This window comes from Botryllus schlosseri, chromosome 10, assembly GCF_051294905.1.
Source record: "Botryllus schlosseri isolate E-star chromosome 10, Bs_hap1, whole genome shotgun sequence".
NCBI lineage: Eukaryota > Metazoa > Chordata > Ascidiacea > Stolidobranchia > Styelidae > Botryllus > Botryllus schlosseri.
In genome coordinates, this window is record NC_137245.1 from 6,720,779 (window position 1) to 6,737,879 (window position 17,101).

At 41.9% G+C, this 17,101-nt stretch overlaps 1 protein-coding gene across 1 annotated transcript; it reads left to right on the forward strand.

Annotated features, from left to right (window-relative positions):
* The first annotated feature begins 5,851 nt into the window (after nt 1–5,851).
* Nucleotides 5,852–11,776, forward strand: LOC145448782 (uncharacterized). The gene is made up of 3 exons (XM_080327233.1): nt 5,852–8,584; nt 8,750–10,031; nt 10,484–11,776. The coding sequence occupies exons 1-3, from the start codon at nt 6,117–6,119 to the stop codon at nt 11,468–11,470; spliced, it is 4,737 nt and encodes a 1,578-aa protein (XP_080183359.1). The 5' UTR covers nt 5,852–6,116; the 3' UTR covers nt 11,471–11,776.
* The last annotated feature ends 5,325 nt before the right edge of the window (nt 11,777–17,101 follow it).

A 17,101-nucleotide genomic window follows, 5' to 3' on the forward strand; every position in this document is an offset into this window, starting at 1 on the left:
TGGAATCGGACAACCACCTTGGCCAAGGCGATGTAAAAAGGAGGCATGCACAGTTGTACACTGAATTAAAAGTATAAGAGGATAGTATAGAAAAATCCAGCTACGAAAAGGGGGCGGCATGTCACGGAAGGCGAGATCGATTGGTCAGGTCGTGGTCCGGTAATCTTGAGGGCGGACTAGTATTTATTTAGTAGATATTGCTTGTATTTTGACTTGAATTGGGACATGAAGGTTCCACTTCAAACGAATCCAAGGTTCCCCTTCAAAACTTGAAATTATTGCCACTGACAATCTGGTGGTGCATCAATATTTGAGAACTTAATTCAACGTCGTGCACTGTACAAGTCAGTAACCAATTATACTGCAAGCTCGCAAGTGACATTGCGCGACAATTCAAGAATACGAGTGTATCAAGCAGACAAGAATGAACACACAAAATTGATGATTAGAAATTGTAAAGCGCGCATCTAATCACGAATTGCTTTCTTATATTCAACACCAGGGCAGGGTTCGGAGACCGCATTGACTAGCTCGCATCGCGGCAATTGTAGGCTATGCAGACTATATTACCGATCTGGGTTGCTTCGATGCATTTCCCCATTTACGTTCGCAAATCGATATTGGAGTAAACGACCGTGCGCTTGAATGAATTTCAATTCATAGGCAAAAACGATGACACACTATCCAATTTGGCGTTACGATTAAAAACTATCAACGAAGAACGTGCATTTGCTCGTCCAATCCAGAAAGGACACAATGTTTCTCGGCGTGCGGCATGCGCGCCTCTAAATCAACATGTGCAGCAAGGTCATGGGAATATCCTATGGCGTCGCTTATATGCTCGTCTCATTACTAAGGCAATTTTTTTTACCTAAAAACGGGAGATTTTGACCAAAAAAATAAAAAATTTCACATTCTTTGACTTTAAAAAACTTAATTTTGACCATATTTTGACCTAACGCATGCAAATTAGGTGTTTTCCCACATATTGTTAGAATTGTACTACTTATCTTCATTCCTGGTTCGAACTGTCTGTCCTTACGAAGTATAGTTCCGCCTTAAAAAGAAACATTTTTGACTCAAAAACTGACAAATTTTTTCACGAAAAATCTGGATTTTAACGAAGTCCGGCCCAGTAGTTACATCACGTATTATGGTGGGAATAATTAAAATCTGTTGTAGTACAACGAAAGATACTTTCACACATTCTCGGGTAGAAAGTGTCTGTCCTGTAGCTTGCCAAGAATGGTAGAAGAACGTTTAACAGTTGTTGGCTGACAACACTGACGTTGTGCGTTCACTGCTGGTGACACACCGTGTTACTTCATTCTGACAATGGTGTCTACATCACAACATTTCATCATGCGCTTCTTGATATATGAACCATGCAATGCCCACGCAGTCTGGCTTCAGTCCGGATTTTGCGGTGCGATGAGCATAACACCATGTCAACCTATTTGTTTTATTTGAACGTTCATGATTCATAATGAGCAGAAAATGGGCCGTTTACAACGGTAGGCCTATAAAGCAGGCTACAAGCTTTTAAACTTCAAAGGATAAGTTCCCCAACAGTGCAAAATCTACGATACAAACGAAATGCAGGCTGTAAAAAATTTGGATTTTGTTTGTGCAATTTGGACAGTTTTCTACCTAACGCTACAATTCTGACCTAATTTTGACTTTTTTGACATGCCAAAAAATGCCCTTACTCTATACTAGGGCAAGTTTTTGTTGCACTAAAAACCTGAGAAAGTTGCATTTATTTTTTTAATTTTAACAAAAGTTGCAGAAGTTGCATTTTGACCACATTTTGCTCGGTTGACTAAAAAAAAGGCAATTTTCCGGCTCAGCTACCGAAATACCCGTAAAAGCGTTATTTCGGTGCTGATTTACGGTGTTTCTGTCGAATTTGGCCGTGTATTTCACCAAAATCGAAAATACTTTCATGAAAAATCGAAAAATTTTAAAAAATTTGCAAAAAGTTGCCTGAAAAAAATGGACAAAAGTTGCAAAAAGTTGCACTATAAGATTCCTTCAACGGGCTTAAAACAGAATTCTACATATCTTACGAGTATTTAGGAAGCTACCGGAAGCTGTAAAAAAAAGCTGCAAAAGTTGCAAAAACTTGCCCTACTCATTACTAATTAGGTATATTGCTTATCTCAATTAAGCATCAATCCTGTTTTGTGACATGCATGGTTTTCATTATTTTTCGAACCAAACAATTAGCCATAAGTATTGTGCTGATTACGAATTTGAGGGTACACCTATAATATAATAATTACGGAGCAAGCGCGGCCAATCAAGCCTACCCAGGTTTGGAACCTATGTATAAACAGGGTTACTGGTTAGCTAGAAAAAGTGGTGCTAACGAGGTAACAATTCTTAATTTTTTGAACGAATATCGTAACATTATGTGAATTCAGTCATCGGAGCCTGAGCTACTGTTCATAGAACCGGCTCCAGCTCAGGATCCTGTTGAATTTTATGTAGAGCTCCGGATCTGGCTCCAGCTCCAGCTCCGCTGAAAATGCACGGCTCCGTGGCTCCGGCTCCTTGCTCCGACTCCGGCTCCAAAGCCCGGAAAAAAACGCAACAATTCGATGATTCATTTACCGGATAATTTTTATACTTTGACGGATTGAGGGTAATATGCCAGGTTCTGAGATAACGATGTCGCGGGAGATGCTGTCAGTTTGGAATGATGTAATAGCGGTGTATTTTATTGAAAAGTGCATCAAAGTCGATCATCAGTTTATTTTTGAAACTTTGAATTTCGGAACTCGAATAAGTCAAGGTTACGACTTAGCTTTCCTATCAGGCGAATAGCTTCAAAGTCACGCTAAACCTCTACGACTCCAAGAAAACCATTGCCGCTCCAGGAAACAGTGTGACTGTGAACGCTGTTAGGTTATTCAAGAGCCATCCTGAGTTTATGATATCGTTAAGCAATAGTCCGACGTTCCTCTGTTCAAATCGGTTTGAATTTCGTTTAGATTGACCATCGCGCCTCTGCAAATTTGTTTCATTACGTAAAATATCGATGGCAAAGGCAGCGAATACGTCACGCTGCACCGCCCTAGGATATTAAATATTGCTGTTGAATCTGTCTTATGATCTTGTAGACGCCGACAAGATAGCATAATGATGGAGCGATGATGAGCCTTCTTGATCTGCATGTAGTCGGTTCCATCAAGCACTCATGCCCTTGAGATATGCATATGCACAGAATAAGACAAACTATGTAACGTTCTATTCCTTTTGTTTCAATCCAACTACATGTAAATTTATGTTATTGAAGTTGTCGGATTCCACGACTATATGTAATTTTATATACTGTGTTGTAGGGGCTTCATTGAACGGTTGTCATAACAAGCCCCATAGCATAACCATATCTCCGCATTTCGGAGGATTCATCCTCTTTTTTTCGGGTTTTAGAAAATGTCCTCAGAGGATGCCTAAATCTCCGCCTTTTGGAAATTCGTTCTCCTTCACAGATTTTACAGCTAGGATAATGGAGAGATTTCACTGAAAATGGGCATAAATGACGCTAAATAGCATATACGGACGTTCGTGCGGGTAATTCGGAAGTCGATCGAAAGTGACGACCTTTTTTTAGTCGGCAGCACTAAATTATTGTAAAAACTGTGCAAATCGGTGGTCGAACGAAGGTGATGACCTTTTTATATTATTATTTTCAGTTAACTCCACAAATATTCCAGCAAAATCCGCTGTTTTCAGTCTCGATCAATTAACTTTTCGGATTTGGTAAAAGTGTCTTCCTTTCCCGATTCCAAAATGTGGTAACGCTAGTCATAATGGCAATTCGAATTCATCCAAACCCTATCACTTACACGCCCTAAATGCCGTCCAAAATGCATTCTCGCTGTGCATTCTCGATATCCTTGGTTATAACTAGGATTTCCATTCACATAGCCTACGTTCTCCTTTCGGAAGTCAAATCGGGGAAATAGCCTTTTTTGAGTTAACATAGAAAAAGTTGTATAAATATGATAATCACCGATATTATCGTCTACCAAAGTAACTTTTGCAGCCTGTGTAAAGTGTCCTCCTTTCTGCATCTCAAAATATGTTAACCCTATAACAAGGCAAACTTGTGTGCTATGTGCTATAATGCAGGCTACTGTACAAATAAAGTTGATACGACGCCTGCCTTGTCAGTGACGAGAGCTATCGCACCGAGCGTTTGGAGCTGTTGCCTGCAGCTAAACATTCTGTTACTCACGGGAAGTTTCAATTTTGCAGGACCGTTCAAACGGTTCTGTAGCAGGTAAGCATAATTGCAGAATTGTAAGAGAGGTTCGGATTTGTTGCTGATATGGATGTGAAGCAGTGGCGTTGACTGTCAGGAAATTCGTTCATCGCTTTTCTTTGACTGACGCAGCATGCGTTTTGAAACTTCGTGGACATGTGCTTCTGACTTTTTATACAATATGCATATCTGCGGACGAGATACAGTAAGCTAAACATTAAACAATGATGATTTGACGAATGTGAATGTAATCATTGTATGTAGGAATACATTGCATCGCAATGCTCTATGTCAGTGGTTCTCAACCTTTTCGACCTCGCATATAGGTAAAATTCAACCTTCAACTACAGCATTTTGAGGAGTTGTACCATTCCACTCCATATTGTGGTATGGATATCACTTTCAAGTCATCGCTTGTTAACCCTATACGAAATATCTGGTATTTCTTAACCATTGCACTTTCTCGACACGATCATGCTGAGCGCAGCAAAATCTTGAAATTCGTATAAAAAGTAGCAGACGTTGTGTGCATCCGACTTAATCTGCAGATTTGATCACTCCGTTATCCTTACCCATTATCGCTAAGATGATTGCAGTGTCGTGCTTGTTACTCCTCGCGACGACAGTTTTTCTGCTGTATCAGTGGATTCGCAAGCAATGGAGAGTTCTAGAAAAGTGGAATATACCCCACGATCCGCCTTCTTTTCGAAACCTGGGACATGCTGCGCAAATGATGGGGAAGAATGTTGATGAACATGAGCTCCGCTGTAAAATGAAATTTGGCAATGTCTGGTGATATTACATGATGACAAGACCGCGTATTGTTGTTCATGATCTTGAAATGATACGAAGTATTTTCGTGAAGGAGTTTTTCCAGTTTTCCAAATAGGTTTGAAAACCCCGATGACTACGGATCTAAAGGACTGGATGACGGTCTGTTGATTGCAGAGGGAGACCAATGGAAACGTGCCCGAGCCGCTCTGAATCCCACATTTTCCAAAGCGAAGCTGAAAAGTATGTTTGGAATTGTACAAATGTGTGCACGCAATACCATGCAACGACTTCAAAAAATGGAGCAAGGAGAAGATCTAACCGTTGACATTCCAGATTTATTCAACAGACTATCGGTAGATGTTATCTGCTCTACAGTGTTCAGCTATGATGTAAACTCACAGGACGATACAAAACCGGAGGCAAGTATATCCAAGCACGCGAAAATGTTTTTTCATGCCACATTCGCACGAAAGCTGCAAATTTTCCTGAAAATGTCATTCCCCAGCCTTGGTAGATTTCTCGGAAGCAATGTGCCTAGTCAGGAAGTTACATATTTCACAAAGTTGTGCCGGCGGTTGATTGATGATCGAAAAGACGTGCCACATGATCGCTTTGATATCATGGAATCTATGATCAGAATGCGGAATATCGTCAATCACAAAGGTCACCTTCAGGGGTTGACGGACCCCGAGATTGTAGCAAATGCGGTATCTATGCTTCTTGCTGGGTACGAAACAACCGGTATTGCAATGGCATATTTGGCCTACAATTTAGCTTTTCACGGTCACGTGCAATGTAAACTGCAGTGGTAGCTAGTAGATACATGCCAACGCGCAAGCGTGTGTGTGTACGCTAACATGCATGACTAGTTTCATGGGACCTCGTGTTCCATTCGTACTCTGATACTTGTGAAGAATACAGCTTTGATTAACGTAAGAGTGAACTTCGTATATAGATAGAAACAGCCAGACGCGCAGGACCTTTACCGCTCGAAGTCTCGACTACTGCATGGTGGCAGCGCTGGCTAGCATTCTATTATCGAGCAAGAATCCGCTGAGATCTAAGTAAAATGGCGAAATGTAGAGCGCCTGGTCCGTTAACGCTCACGGCCGGAGCAAACCACTTCGAAGAATGGCGCCGATGGAGGAGGGAATTTGAATTTCACCTCAAGGGCACCGAATCTTTCGAGAAACCAGGACGCGTTAAAGGCAACATTTTACTTTCCAACATCGGCAGTAAGGCTCTTGCAATATATGACAGATTCACCTTCGCGCCTGCCGTCGCTGAAGCAGATGGCGTTGAAGCTAGAGAAGCTGAGGATGACGAGCACTATGATGTAATAATGCGGAAGTTCGACGAACACTTCCAACTTCGTAAGCGTGACGATAGAGTCAGGAATAGAGTACGCTTCATCACTCGCCTACATCGAGGGAAAAACCAGCCACTTGTCTCTTGGGTCGAAGAAGTGACCAAAATGGCATGCGAATGCGATTATCGCGACGACGAACGGGAAAACTTAATTAGAGACAAACTCTTAGCATCGACCAACGATTCCGTCATACTTGACAGAACGTATGCCGTGAAGCATGACGAACTCTCGTTGCAAATGGTCATTGATATAATGACGGAGAGAGAAGACAGACTGGCGGACGCTGACCAGCAAGCGAGTTTGTTAACAGTTGGTGCAGTATCAAAACGGAATCCCAAACCTCAAGCTCATGACGCACCGAAGAAGCCTTATAAATGCAAATGGTGTGGCGAAAAGCATCAGTTTGGGAAGAAGTACTGCCCAGCAGCTAAAAGCAAGTGCCCGAAATGCAAGAAAGTTGGACACTATCCGACTCAATGCTTCACGAAATCAGTTCGTGCTGTTGAAGCTGACCCGGATTCCGTTCACTCAGTACAATCCGTACAAATCTCCCGTGAGAACAACGCAGACGTAGTCTTCTGTGGTGCTGTAAATTCAGTTCCAGATGTTGACAACTTCAGATTCATGAAAGACATGCGAGTCGGACGTGAAACGTTCTCATGGATGCTAGACACTGGAGCAGAAGTCTCAGTGATGCCGGAACGCATGTACAAAGAAGAGTATGGCACCTTACAGCCTACTAGAACAATACTTCGTAGCGCTGATGGGCGTGACATGACAACTCTAGGGGTGGTGGAAATGACAATTTCCGCACAAGAGAAAACCTTTTCTGAGAAAGTCTACATTGTACGCGACGCTACAAATTTACTTCTTGGATGCCCGGGGGTTTACAAACTTGGAGTTATCAATACAAGCAAGGTTCGGATCGAACATCTGAACGCAACGGCAAAAGCTGACTGTAATACAATATCATTGCGTGACAAGGATGACGTTATGTTGGCATATCCAGATCTATTCACAGGTGTTGGTCGACTCAAAGATTACCAATACACTATCAAACTGAAGAAAGATGCCAAACCATTTTGCCTGAATACGCCGAGAAGAGTTGCAATACCGTTAATAGGCAAATTGACTGAAGAGATTGCAAAGCTGAAAGACTTGGGAATTATAGAACCGGTCGACGAACCGACGGATTGGTGTGCTCCCATAGTGGTTGCAGCCAAGAAAGATGGAAACATACGACTTTGTGTGGATTTATCAAAGCTCAACGAAGCAGTTAAAAGAGAACTATATCCCATGCCCACTGTCGAAAATTCTTTGGGCCAGATATCGAAAGGATCTCTATTCGCTAAGTTGGATGCAAATTGTGGATTCCACCAAATCGAACTGACTCCAGAATGCCGTAAGTTGACAACCTTTATTACTCCCATTGGTCGTTTTATGTACAAGAGACTCCCATATGGCATTAGTTCTGCGCCAGAAATATTTCAAAAATGTATGGGAAAAGTACTAGCTGGAATCCCACATGTGACATGTCACGTCGATGACATCGTCATATCATGTCAGCCGGAAACTTACAATCAGACTCTGACAACAGTCCTTGACAAGCTGAAAGCATCAGGCGTGACCCTGAATGCTAATAAATGTGTATTTCATGCAACTAAGATTGATTACTTGGGCCAAGTCGTTAGCCAAGATGGTATCACTAAAGACCAGAAAAAGGTCACGGCCATCACCGGTTTTCCACCTCCCCAAGATATAGCCCAACTGAGAAGATTCCTCGGCATGGCAAATCAGTTAATGAAATTCACTCCCCATTTGGCTGAAACTACTCAACCTTTGAGAGAACTGCTGTCTAAGAAAAATGCATGGCTCTGGGGACCCAAACAGAAAGAGGCGTTTGAAAAAGTGAAAACTGATCTCACCTCTACGGTAATCCTGGCCTTGTATGACCCGAATAGAGAAACCTTAGTTTCCGCAGACGCAAGCAGCTATGGCTTAGGAGCCGTGTTAATGCAAAAGCAAGATGATGATATTTTTCGACCCGTTGCATATGCCAGTAGGTCAATGAATGACACAGAACGACGCTATGCTCAAATCGAAAAGGAGGCATTGGCAACTACATGGGCTATTGAACGTTGGAGAGATCTGTTACTAGGTATGAAATAGTTTCGAGTAGAAACTGACCATAAGCCTCTGGTTCCGCTCCTCTCCACAAAATCATTGGACGAGCTTCCGCTTCGGATCCAAAGATTCCGTATGCGACTAATGAAATATGACTTCAAAATCAGTCATACTCCTGGGAAACTAATGTATTCCGCAGATGCTCTTAGTCGTAGTCCGCTGCCAGACTTCGCTGATGCTGACGACCTGCGCGAACAGACTGAATATCACATCAATAGACTGTTCACAGACTTGGCTCCGACCAATGACAGACTAGATCAAATTCGAGACGAGACTCGAAAAGACGCGACCTTGTCAACTGTTATGGGCTACATCCGCAATGGTTGGCCCAAAACGAAAAAGACATTGTATGGTCCAGTACGCCCATACTGGAACGAACGCGGTGTACTGACAGTACACGATGACGTATTACTCAAGGGAGATAGACTCGTAATTCCCCAAACTTTGAGAGAAGATGCATTGACGCACCTTCATGACGGTCACTTAGGCGTGACCAAAACGAGACAGCTTGCCTCGCAAACTTGTTGGTGGCCCGGATCCTCAACTGACATTGAGAGAATCGTGAGAAACTGCGATCGCTGCTTAGAACAACGACGTGATCGCGTAGAACCAATGATCTCGACTGACTTTCCGGAAAGACCATGGTCTCGCATAGCATCTGACTTTTTCAAATTTGGAAACAATTACTATATGCTTGTTGTGGATTACTATTCAAGGGATATTGAAGTCTCCCGTGTTAACCACAACATCAATTCTGCACAGACTATAACAGAATTCAAGAAAGTTTTCAGCCGTAGAGGTATTTGTGATGTGCTGATGACCGACAACGCTCCGCTGTACGTTTCGAAAGAGTTCCAGCAATTCTGTAAAGCCTGGAACTTCAGCCACATTACCTCGTCGCCTCGATTTCCTCAAAGTAACGGGTTAGCTGAAAAAACGGTATCCTCCCTTCAGGGGCTGATGGCAAAGAGCGACGACTTCCTCCTCGCTCTGATGAATTACCGAAATACTCCGCTGCATAATGGATTTTCTCCAGCGCAGCTGAGCATGGGACGCCGCCTAAAAACACTTGTTCCGTGCCACCCAGATCGTTTGCTTCCTGAGACGATCGACAAATCTACTCTTCAAAGGAAGGAGAGAGAATATAGGAAGAAGATGTCCAAAGACTACAACAAACGACATCGCGTGGTCGAAAGCGACAGCTTTGAAGTTGGCGATAATGTATACATTCCCGACTGCCGAAAGCGAGCAACAGTGAAAGAAATGCATGACGCTCCAAGATCAATCGTCGTAGAAACCGACCAAGGAAAAATGAGACGCAATAGAAGACACCTTCGAAATTATCATTCACCTGGAAACTCTGAAGACCACTTGCCAGATGACATCGATAACTCATTAGATCCGATTGAAGACACCGAAACACCTCTTCGGGTGACTCTACCGAAACCTCTTCAACAACCTCAATCTTCAACTAACGTTCCTGATGCAAACCCGCGCAGATCTTCGAGACTTCGCAGACGACCTCAGAGACTCATTGAAGAATGCTAACTTAACTGTTTCTTAGGAGACAGGATCCATTCAAGGGGCAGAATAATCCCCGGACCTGTTGAATACATGGGGCAGTCTACCCCCACTGTATTAGTTAGGCTAAGTTCGCCCTTTCTGCATGTTGTAGGAAGTGATTTGTTTTGTTGAAATTTAATATGCTCTCCACACGCTTTGGGGGAGATGCAGTGGTAGCTAGTAGATACATGCCAACGCGCAAGCGTGTGTGTGTACGCTAACATGCATGACTAGTTTCATGGGACCTCGTGTTCCATTCGTACTCTGATACTTGTGAAGAATACAGCTTTGATTAACGTAAGAGTGAACTTCGTATATAGATAGAAACAGCCAGACGCGCAGGACCTTTACCGCTCGAAGTCTCGACTACTGCAGTGTTCAGCTATGATGTAAACTCACAGGACGATACAAAACCGGAGGCAAGTATATCCAAGCACGCGAAAATGTTTTTTCATGCCACATTCGCACGAAAGCTGCAAATTTTCCTGAAAATGTCATTCCCCAGCCTTGGTAGATTTCTCGGAAGCAATGTGCCTAGTCAGGAAGTTACATATTTCACAAAGTTGTGCCGGCGGTTGATTGATGATCGAAAAGACGTGCCACATGATCGCTTTGATATCATGGAATCTATGATCAGAATGCGGAATATCGTCAATCACAAAGGTCACCTTCAGGGGTTGACGGACCCCGAGATTGTAGCAAATGCGGTATCTATGCTTCTTGCTGGGTACGAAACAACCGGTATTGCAATGGCATATTTGGCCTACAATTTAGCTTTTCACGGTCACGTGCAATGTAAACTTCAAGCTGAGATTGATGAGGCCTACTCCAAGTGTGGAGACAGCGGCATTGACTTTTTTGAAGTGAATGGTTTGAAATATCTTGACTTGTGCATCAAGGAGTCTTTGCGGCTCTACAGTCCGATTTCAAGAATCTTAAGATGCCCGTCGAATGATGTCACTGTGAACGGTCTGAAAATACCTAGGAGAGTAATGGCGAATGCGCCAATTGGAGCGCTATGTCGGGATCCAGACCTGTGGGACGAACCTATGTCTTTCAAGCCGGAGAGAATGGCCGACGAACAAGATTTCAACTCATCGATTTATCAACCCTTCGGAGTCGGCCCCCGGAAGTGTCTCGGTTCGAAGTTTGCTATGTTGGTAATAAAAATAGCCTTTTGCACCATATTGAGTAAATACACTTTCAATCCGACCGAGGGAACGCCAAAACCGCCATTGGAGCTCAAGAACTTTAAAACCACGTCTCCAGTTGAGGACATTAGATTATGCCTTTCACCACGAACCTGACGAACTAAGTCGATGAACGCTGGACAGTTTCCAATTAGGCCAGTTTCAAAAGCATTAATTCGTTGATTCCATTGCTAAGAACTATTCTTTCTCTTTCGCTTAAGTTTTTATGGCAGTGGATCTTGAAGAATGTCGCGCAAAAGATTTAATTTTGGGTCGCAAACGAACCAGTAAAACAAATTATCGTGCTTCGTGATCTTCTGTGACTATTTTGTGCCTTCTCAAGTCCATCGTGCTGCTTACTATTAGCCAATAAGCGACATACACAAAAACCTTGCTATGACAATATAACTTGTTCATCAAGAACTTTGATTTCGCTGGAAGCTATCGCTATTTAAGAAACATTTTCCAATTAGCTAGCTTGACATTAGTATAGCTGCCGTAAAGAGCAAACGGTGTCACAGCAGAAAAAAAAACTTATGGAAGTCCAGATCTAAATCAACTTTTGCATGGAAAGGGCAGACATTGTTGTTCAGTGCTTGGTAATATGTAAACCAGATATCTGGTTACAACCCTGACCGTTGTGCACCTAGGGTTGCATTTAAAATAAATGATTGTTTAAAGCACCTTGTTTACAATATGTTTTAAACAGTATTTTGAACAAATACCTTTAAAAAGATTATGTTTTTTTAAGTTGCATAATGATGCCATATTTGTGTATGAATACTTTCCAAAAAAACAGGTTCTATGAGCCTACGGACGACGAACATCCTGTATAGCCGACGTATACGATATGGGATGGTTGTAAACCTCAAAATAGTCTGTTCAACAACTATATTACTTAGGTATCTCGTCAAAGGAGCTATATTTACTTTATAATTTAAATTGGTAATGTATATCCACAATGACGACACAATTGAATATTTGTGACGTCATGGTTCCAAAAAAATAGAAAATATTTTTTAAACAAGGGCCTTGTTTTAGACATGTTTGTTTTAAATGGATTTTTGTTTCAAATGCAACCCTAAGTTCACCGGACCGTTGAGGAATAATTATGTACGAAAAAAGCAACACATCTCCGTGTAGTGCAGGGGTCGCCAACTCAAAATGGGTCGCGGGCCACTTTTTAAAATTCCTAGAGGCCGCGGGCCGCATTACTTCAATATCAAGATTAAAATAGGCAGCGCAGTTTTACAACCACGTTTGATAACTCTACGCCCTACAATCCTGTGCTCTCTCACATTGGAGACGGGCATAGTCATCACAAAAGAAATAATAGTTTATTGAAGAAACACAAATACAACAAAAATAACATGATCATCAATTTCATTATATTGTGAACTATGAACTGTGGACGATACCTGAAAACAGTCTGTACCAACTAAAACAGGGGTGGGCAATCCTTTTGCTGTACACGGCCACATTTCGATTACTAATGTAGCCTGCGGCCGCATTCCGGTGCATAGTCGCAATGAACTAACTGGGGCCCAATACCCACGTTAAACTGTCCATGTCCATTGCCGGTACACTCCATACTAATCTATTTAATCATATCGACTTACTATGCGACCGAAATCGTGAGTGGTCATGTTATGAAGAGGCACCGGGATTCGTTTTGTTGTCGCGCCAAGCGCGAAAATTTTTTCTTGTTCATGAGTGAATTTTGTCATTAAATATTAGTATAGTTTCACATATTACTATGAAACATTTATCCTTTCTCGGCCAATGTGATCAGATTCACCGGTATAATTGATGCAGCGGGTGTCTTGGAAATTTTAGGGAAGTTATTAATACTGTGCTGCATCTTTGGGTGGGCCAAGTCTTATTAAGTCCCCTTTGTTGCATGCAGTTATTTCTCCCATCAGAATTGTCGGTGTAGTGGAAATATATTGGATTCACCCAAACGCAGGCCTATCAGAAAAAAATTCATTCGTGATGAGGAGAACACGATTAAAAATTGGTATTCATTTAGTTAGCGCATCATTTTCCTCTGCTGTTCGCATCTGTACTGTGGGACTCAGATTACAAAGGACACTACTATATAAAAATTGAAAATCAACCCGCACTGAACCGCGTATAGCGCGAAGAAAATTTCAAGAATAATTCAAATCTCTCATTAATTAGGGAGTCAATTCGTAAATTCAATTTGCATATTGACGGCCGCCAACACATCGTATTTGAACTAAGTGTGAAAGGCCGCATAATTTTCCTTCTATTGTCGCAGATTGGTCACCCCTGGTTTAAAGAATCGATATTGGGGTTAGCGAGACACGGTAGCCAACTTGCTGGAAAACAATCTCCACGTAAAGTATGGTCTTTTGGAGAGCCCTAAGTCGTTTTTAAGCATCTCGGTCTTGGCGGTGGTGGGCCATAGCACGTCAAGGCAATATGTCCATTCATATCGGCAAATTCTTCCTCCATGGTATGATATTACTATGCCCAAGCGGTATCATCTAGTGAGGAATAGTGATATTGGGGACAGTAGAATGAATTACTTTCAACGACACCAACAATATGTTTACACTGAAATCAATTTCAGCATTTCAAAATGCTTTACAAAGCATTCTTACGAAATTTCTCCAAATCCGGTCGCGGGTCGCATGCGGCCCGCGGGCCGCGTGTTGGTGACCCCTGGTGTAGTGGGATGACATGTACATACGAAATTTATTAGCAGTAACAAAAACCAAATTCAACGCATCCAAAGATTGGTTGAAAGAATGATACACACAAGATTCGAACATCCAAACTCGGCATCCTGATTTGTGAGGTCCCGCAGTTACGAACGATTCGATTGACGAAATTTAACTCACTGATTACCCTATGGACGACTGGTTGGCAGAAAACAAAACAGTAGGCTACCGTAGACAGGTTTTTTGCTTTTGAAGTGGTACATATATCTGCATTGAAGTACCTCAAAAATATAAACCGCATAGTAATTAATATCAGAGTCCACGATGTCAGTTGTAGGGCTCGGAAAGTTAGTAGTTGCACCACTACTACGATCAAATTAAATCTAAGACCTGCAGTCTGGCACGTAGGCATCACGTCTCCGAGTCCGTTATCAAAGGGTGTGACCGGTAAAGTAACATATTACTCAGTCGGTTCAATCTTTGGATGTGACAGTAATGCTTCCATGATTGGCGCATTCATCAGCCCAAAGAATATCGCGTCTACTTCTGTTCTTCTATTTATCATCCAGTTAAGCATCAACGAGTTTATAGACATGGCTCAATGCTATGAGCTAATTTTCAGAGCCGGCAATAATGGCTTGAAAAAAAGACGTTACACATTCTTCGATATAAGTGGCTGTGTGTTTATAATTCCTGAAGCTGGCGCTAGTTATGTTGACCCAGTGACCGTCCAATTGAAACTGTTTACTGCTGGGGTGGGGAACCTTTTTCGTCAAAAGAGCCATATCGGCCCTATATTTTCAATTGTAATTCGCAAAGAGCCCTACAACGGTGTACCAATAGTGTTACGTCACAATGGAATATTGATGACGTAACAGCGGTACGAAATTGAAGTTTACTACATGGGATTCGTCTTGTGCTGTTATGAAATTCGCACTCATCAAGCCAGTTTCCCTACATATTTGCATGCGACACTTCAGTGGTATATTTTTCGAAACTCAACTTCAAGTTTCAAGTTCAAGTTTATTTATAAAATTTCATCATTACAAAAATCACAAGACTGCGATACAACAAAAGGTGGGATGGTTCCGAAACGGCTAGGAGTAGTGTTTAAGATCAGACACCCACCTGGGCCTAGACCAGGGGTGGGCAATTATTTTCCTCCGCGAGCCAAATGCGGAGTAGAAAATACATTGGCGGGCCGAGTGAACAATTTTAGCTATATTCTTCAGCGTATTTCAATTTTATTTCTAAATTACATTGTTAATAAATGCTGCTCGGTGTTGATGTTAGGAGTATGAGAAAGTGGCGGTTGATTAAAAAATTATCAATTTTTTGTCATGTTCCGAAACAATGTCAAACATGATACATTTTTAACTCTCTTTGAACCCCTATCCACGCCCTTCTATTAAGACACTAAAACAGTGTCTCTCAACGTTTTTTTTAGGCACGCCCCCTTTATGATAGTGCCCACCCCCCACATCATGATATCACAAGAACTTAAAAAGAGCACCCAGAATGCTAGCAATCTCAACGGATAGTTTGATGGCATGGAAGGTTATGGTTGTTGATGAAGGAATTCCGTAATATAGAAGTCGGATATTACACAGAGCAATAACTATACTAAAAGCTGGGGGAAATCGCGCGAAAAATTTTCATTTATTTTCGGCATTGCCCCTCTCTTCAGATGCTTTCACGCCCCCCTCCCAGTTCGAGAACCACTGCACTTAACTGTATATGGGATAGTACAAAGCTTGTCTTGGTCACTGCATTCCGAGCAGAGTCCAACTCAAATAGTCTTGATGCCGAGCAAAGTTTGCAGTTTTTGAGAAATTAATCGCCCTCCCTTGACCAAGTGTTTTGTGTTGTTGTCATAAATAAAATCCTTAATCTCGGCGACATGCTCGGCAAAAACCAAAGGAACGGGAACTCCAGTATACAAATATTTAGTGCTCTAAACCTTCTTTGAATTTCAGATTTCGGCTTTCTCTTTTGGACATGCCCGTTCATTCTTTGTGGGTGATAGATATGATGAGTCATATAGTAATCGGAAGAACTGATTGACTTGTTTTACGAATTAGGGATTTGGAAACGTCTTACGTAACAATTTGAAACACGTGCCGTATAATGCGTAATGTGAAAATGGCAACAAAGGTTTCACCCAAACTATATGGAAAGAGTGATTTATTGTGAATTTAATTGTTACTCATACTTTGCCACATGGCCTGTAATAGGCCTTTTGCAGGACTTCGATCACGTGACTAGATACGCATAGCAACAACAAATTGGTTAGCAAGCTACTTTCTCGCGCACCTGCTTCAGTGCTAAATATCGCATAGTGTACTGTTGATTTCTGGTTGTAAACGTTTCGGAAATTTGTTGTAGAAGTCATCAGAGATTCACCTATGCTAGATGTCAATCATGTACAAAGCATTTCGAATGATATCGTCAGAAATACGCAGAAATCCATCGGTAACGTAGTCGTATTACGGTACTCAACTCTGATCATATGTACTTAAATTTATGCATTTGAAGTAAAGCGATTGGCTTATATTCTGGTAAGAGTATTTGTTAGTTCAAGCAGTACTATTTGTCTGTTGTGGAGTCTGATTTTGGATGGAAGATATGGCTGAAGCAGCCGGGACCCGCTAGGATCAGGATATACTGTCTGCTGGTTTGGGTGCTGGGGTGCTGCTATAAAACAAATGTCGCTGAACAAATCGGAAGTATCTTTTGGGAGAACCTGCCGTGATGACTAAGCAAATCAGTGCACTTTATTGTTGCCTTATACAATGCCAATTTTATTACCACTACTTCGCAACTGCGATTGAAGTGGATTTGGCAAATCACACTCGATTTTGATAAATAGTTGATGTCACATATGTGCGATATTTAGCGAACTAAGGGAAGTAACTATCATATAACTCTTAGAGCAGCTCAAACGCAGTGACAAGATCGGTCATCCTATACCCAGACGTGGTCAACGTGGTCATTGTTGGGAACCGAGTAGAGGCAATGCCTTAATTTATACTCCAGTACAAGTAGCACTAATTACTTCCAG

What these genes read in the sequence shown, in the direction of transcription:
- LOC145448782 (XM_080327233.1), top strand. Translation starts at nt 6,117, where the DNA reads ATGGCGAAATGTAGAGCGCCTGGTCCGTTAACGCTCACGGCCGGAGCA. An exon ending in CTGTTACTAGGTATGAAATA is followed by an intron (nt 8,585 to 8,749) that starts GTTTCGAGTAGA and finishes AGATGCTCTTAG; the next exon opens with TCGTAGTCCGCTGCCAGACT. An exon ending in ACACCGAAACACCTCTTCGG is followed by an intron (nt 10,032 to 10,483) that starts GTGACTCTACCG and finishes CTTCGTATATAG; the next exon opens with ATAGAAACAGCCAGACGCGC.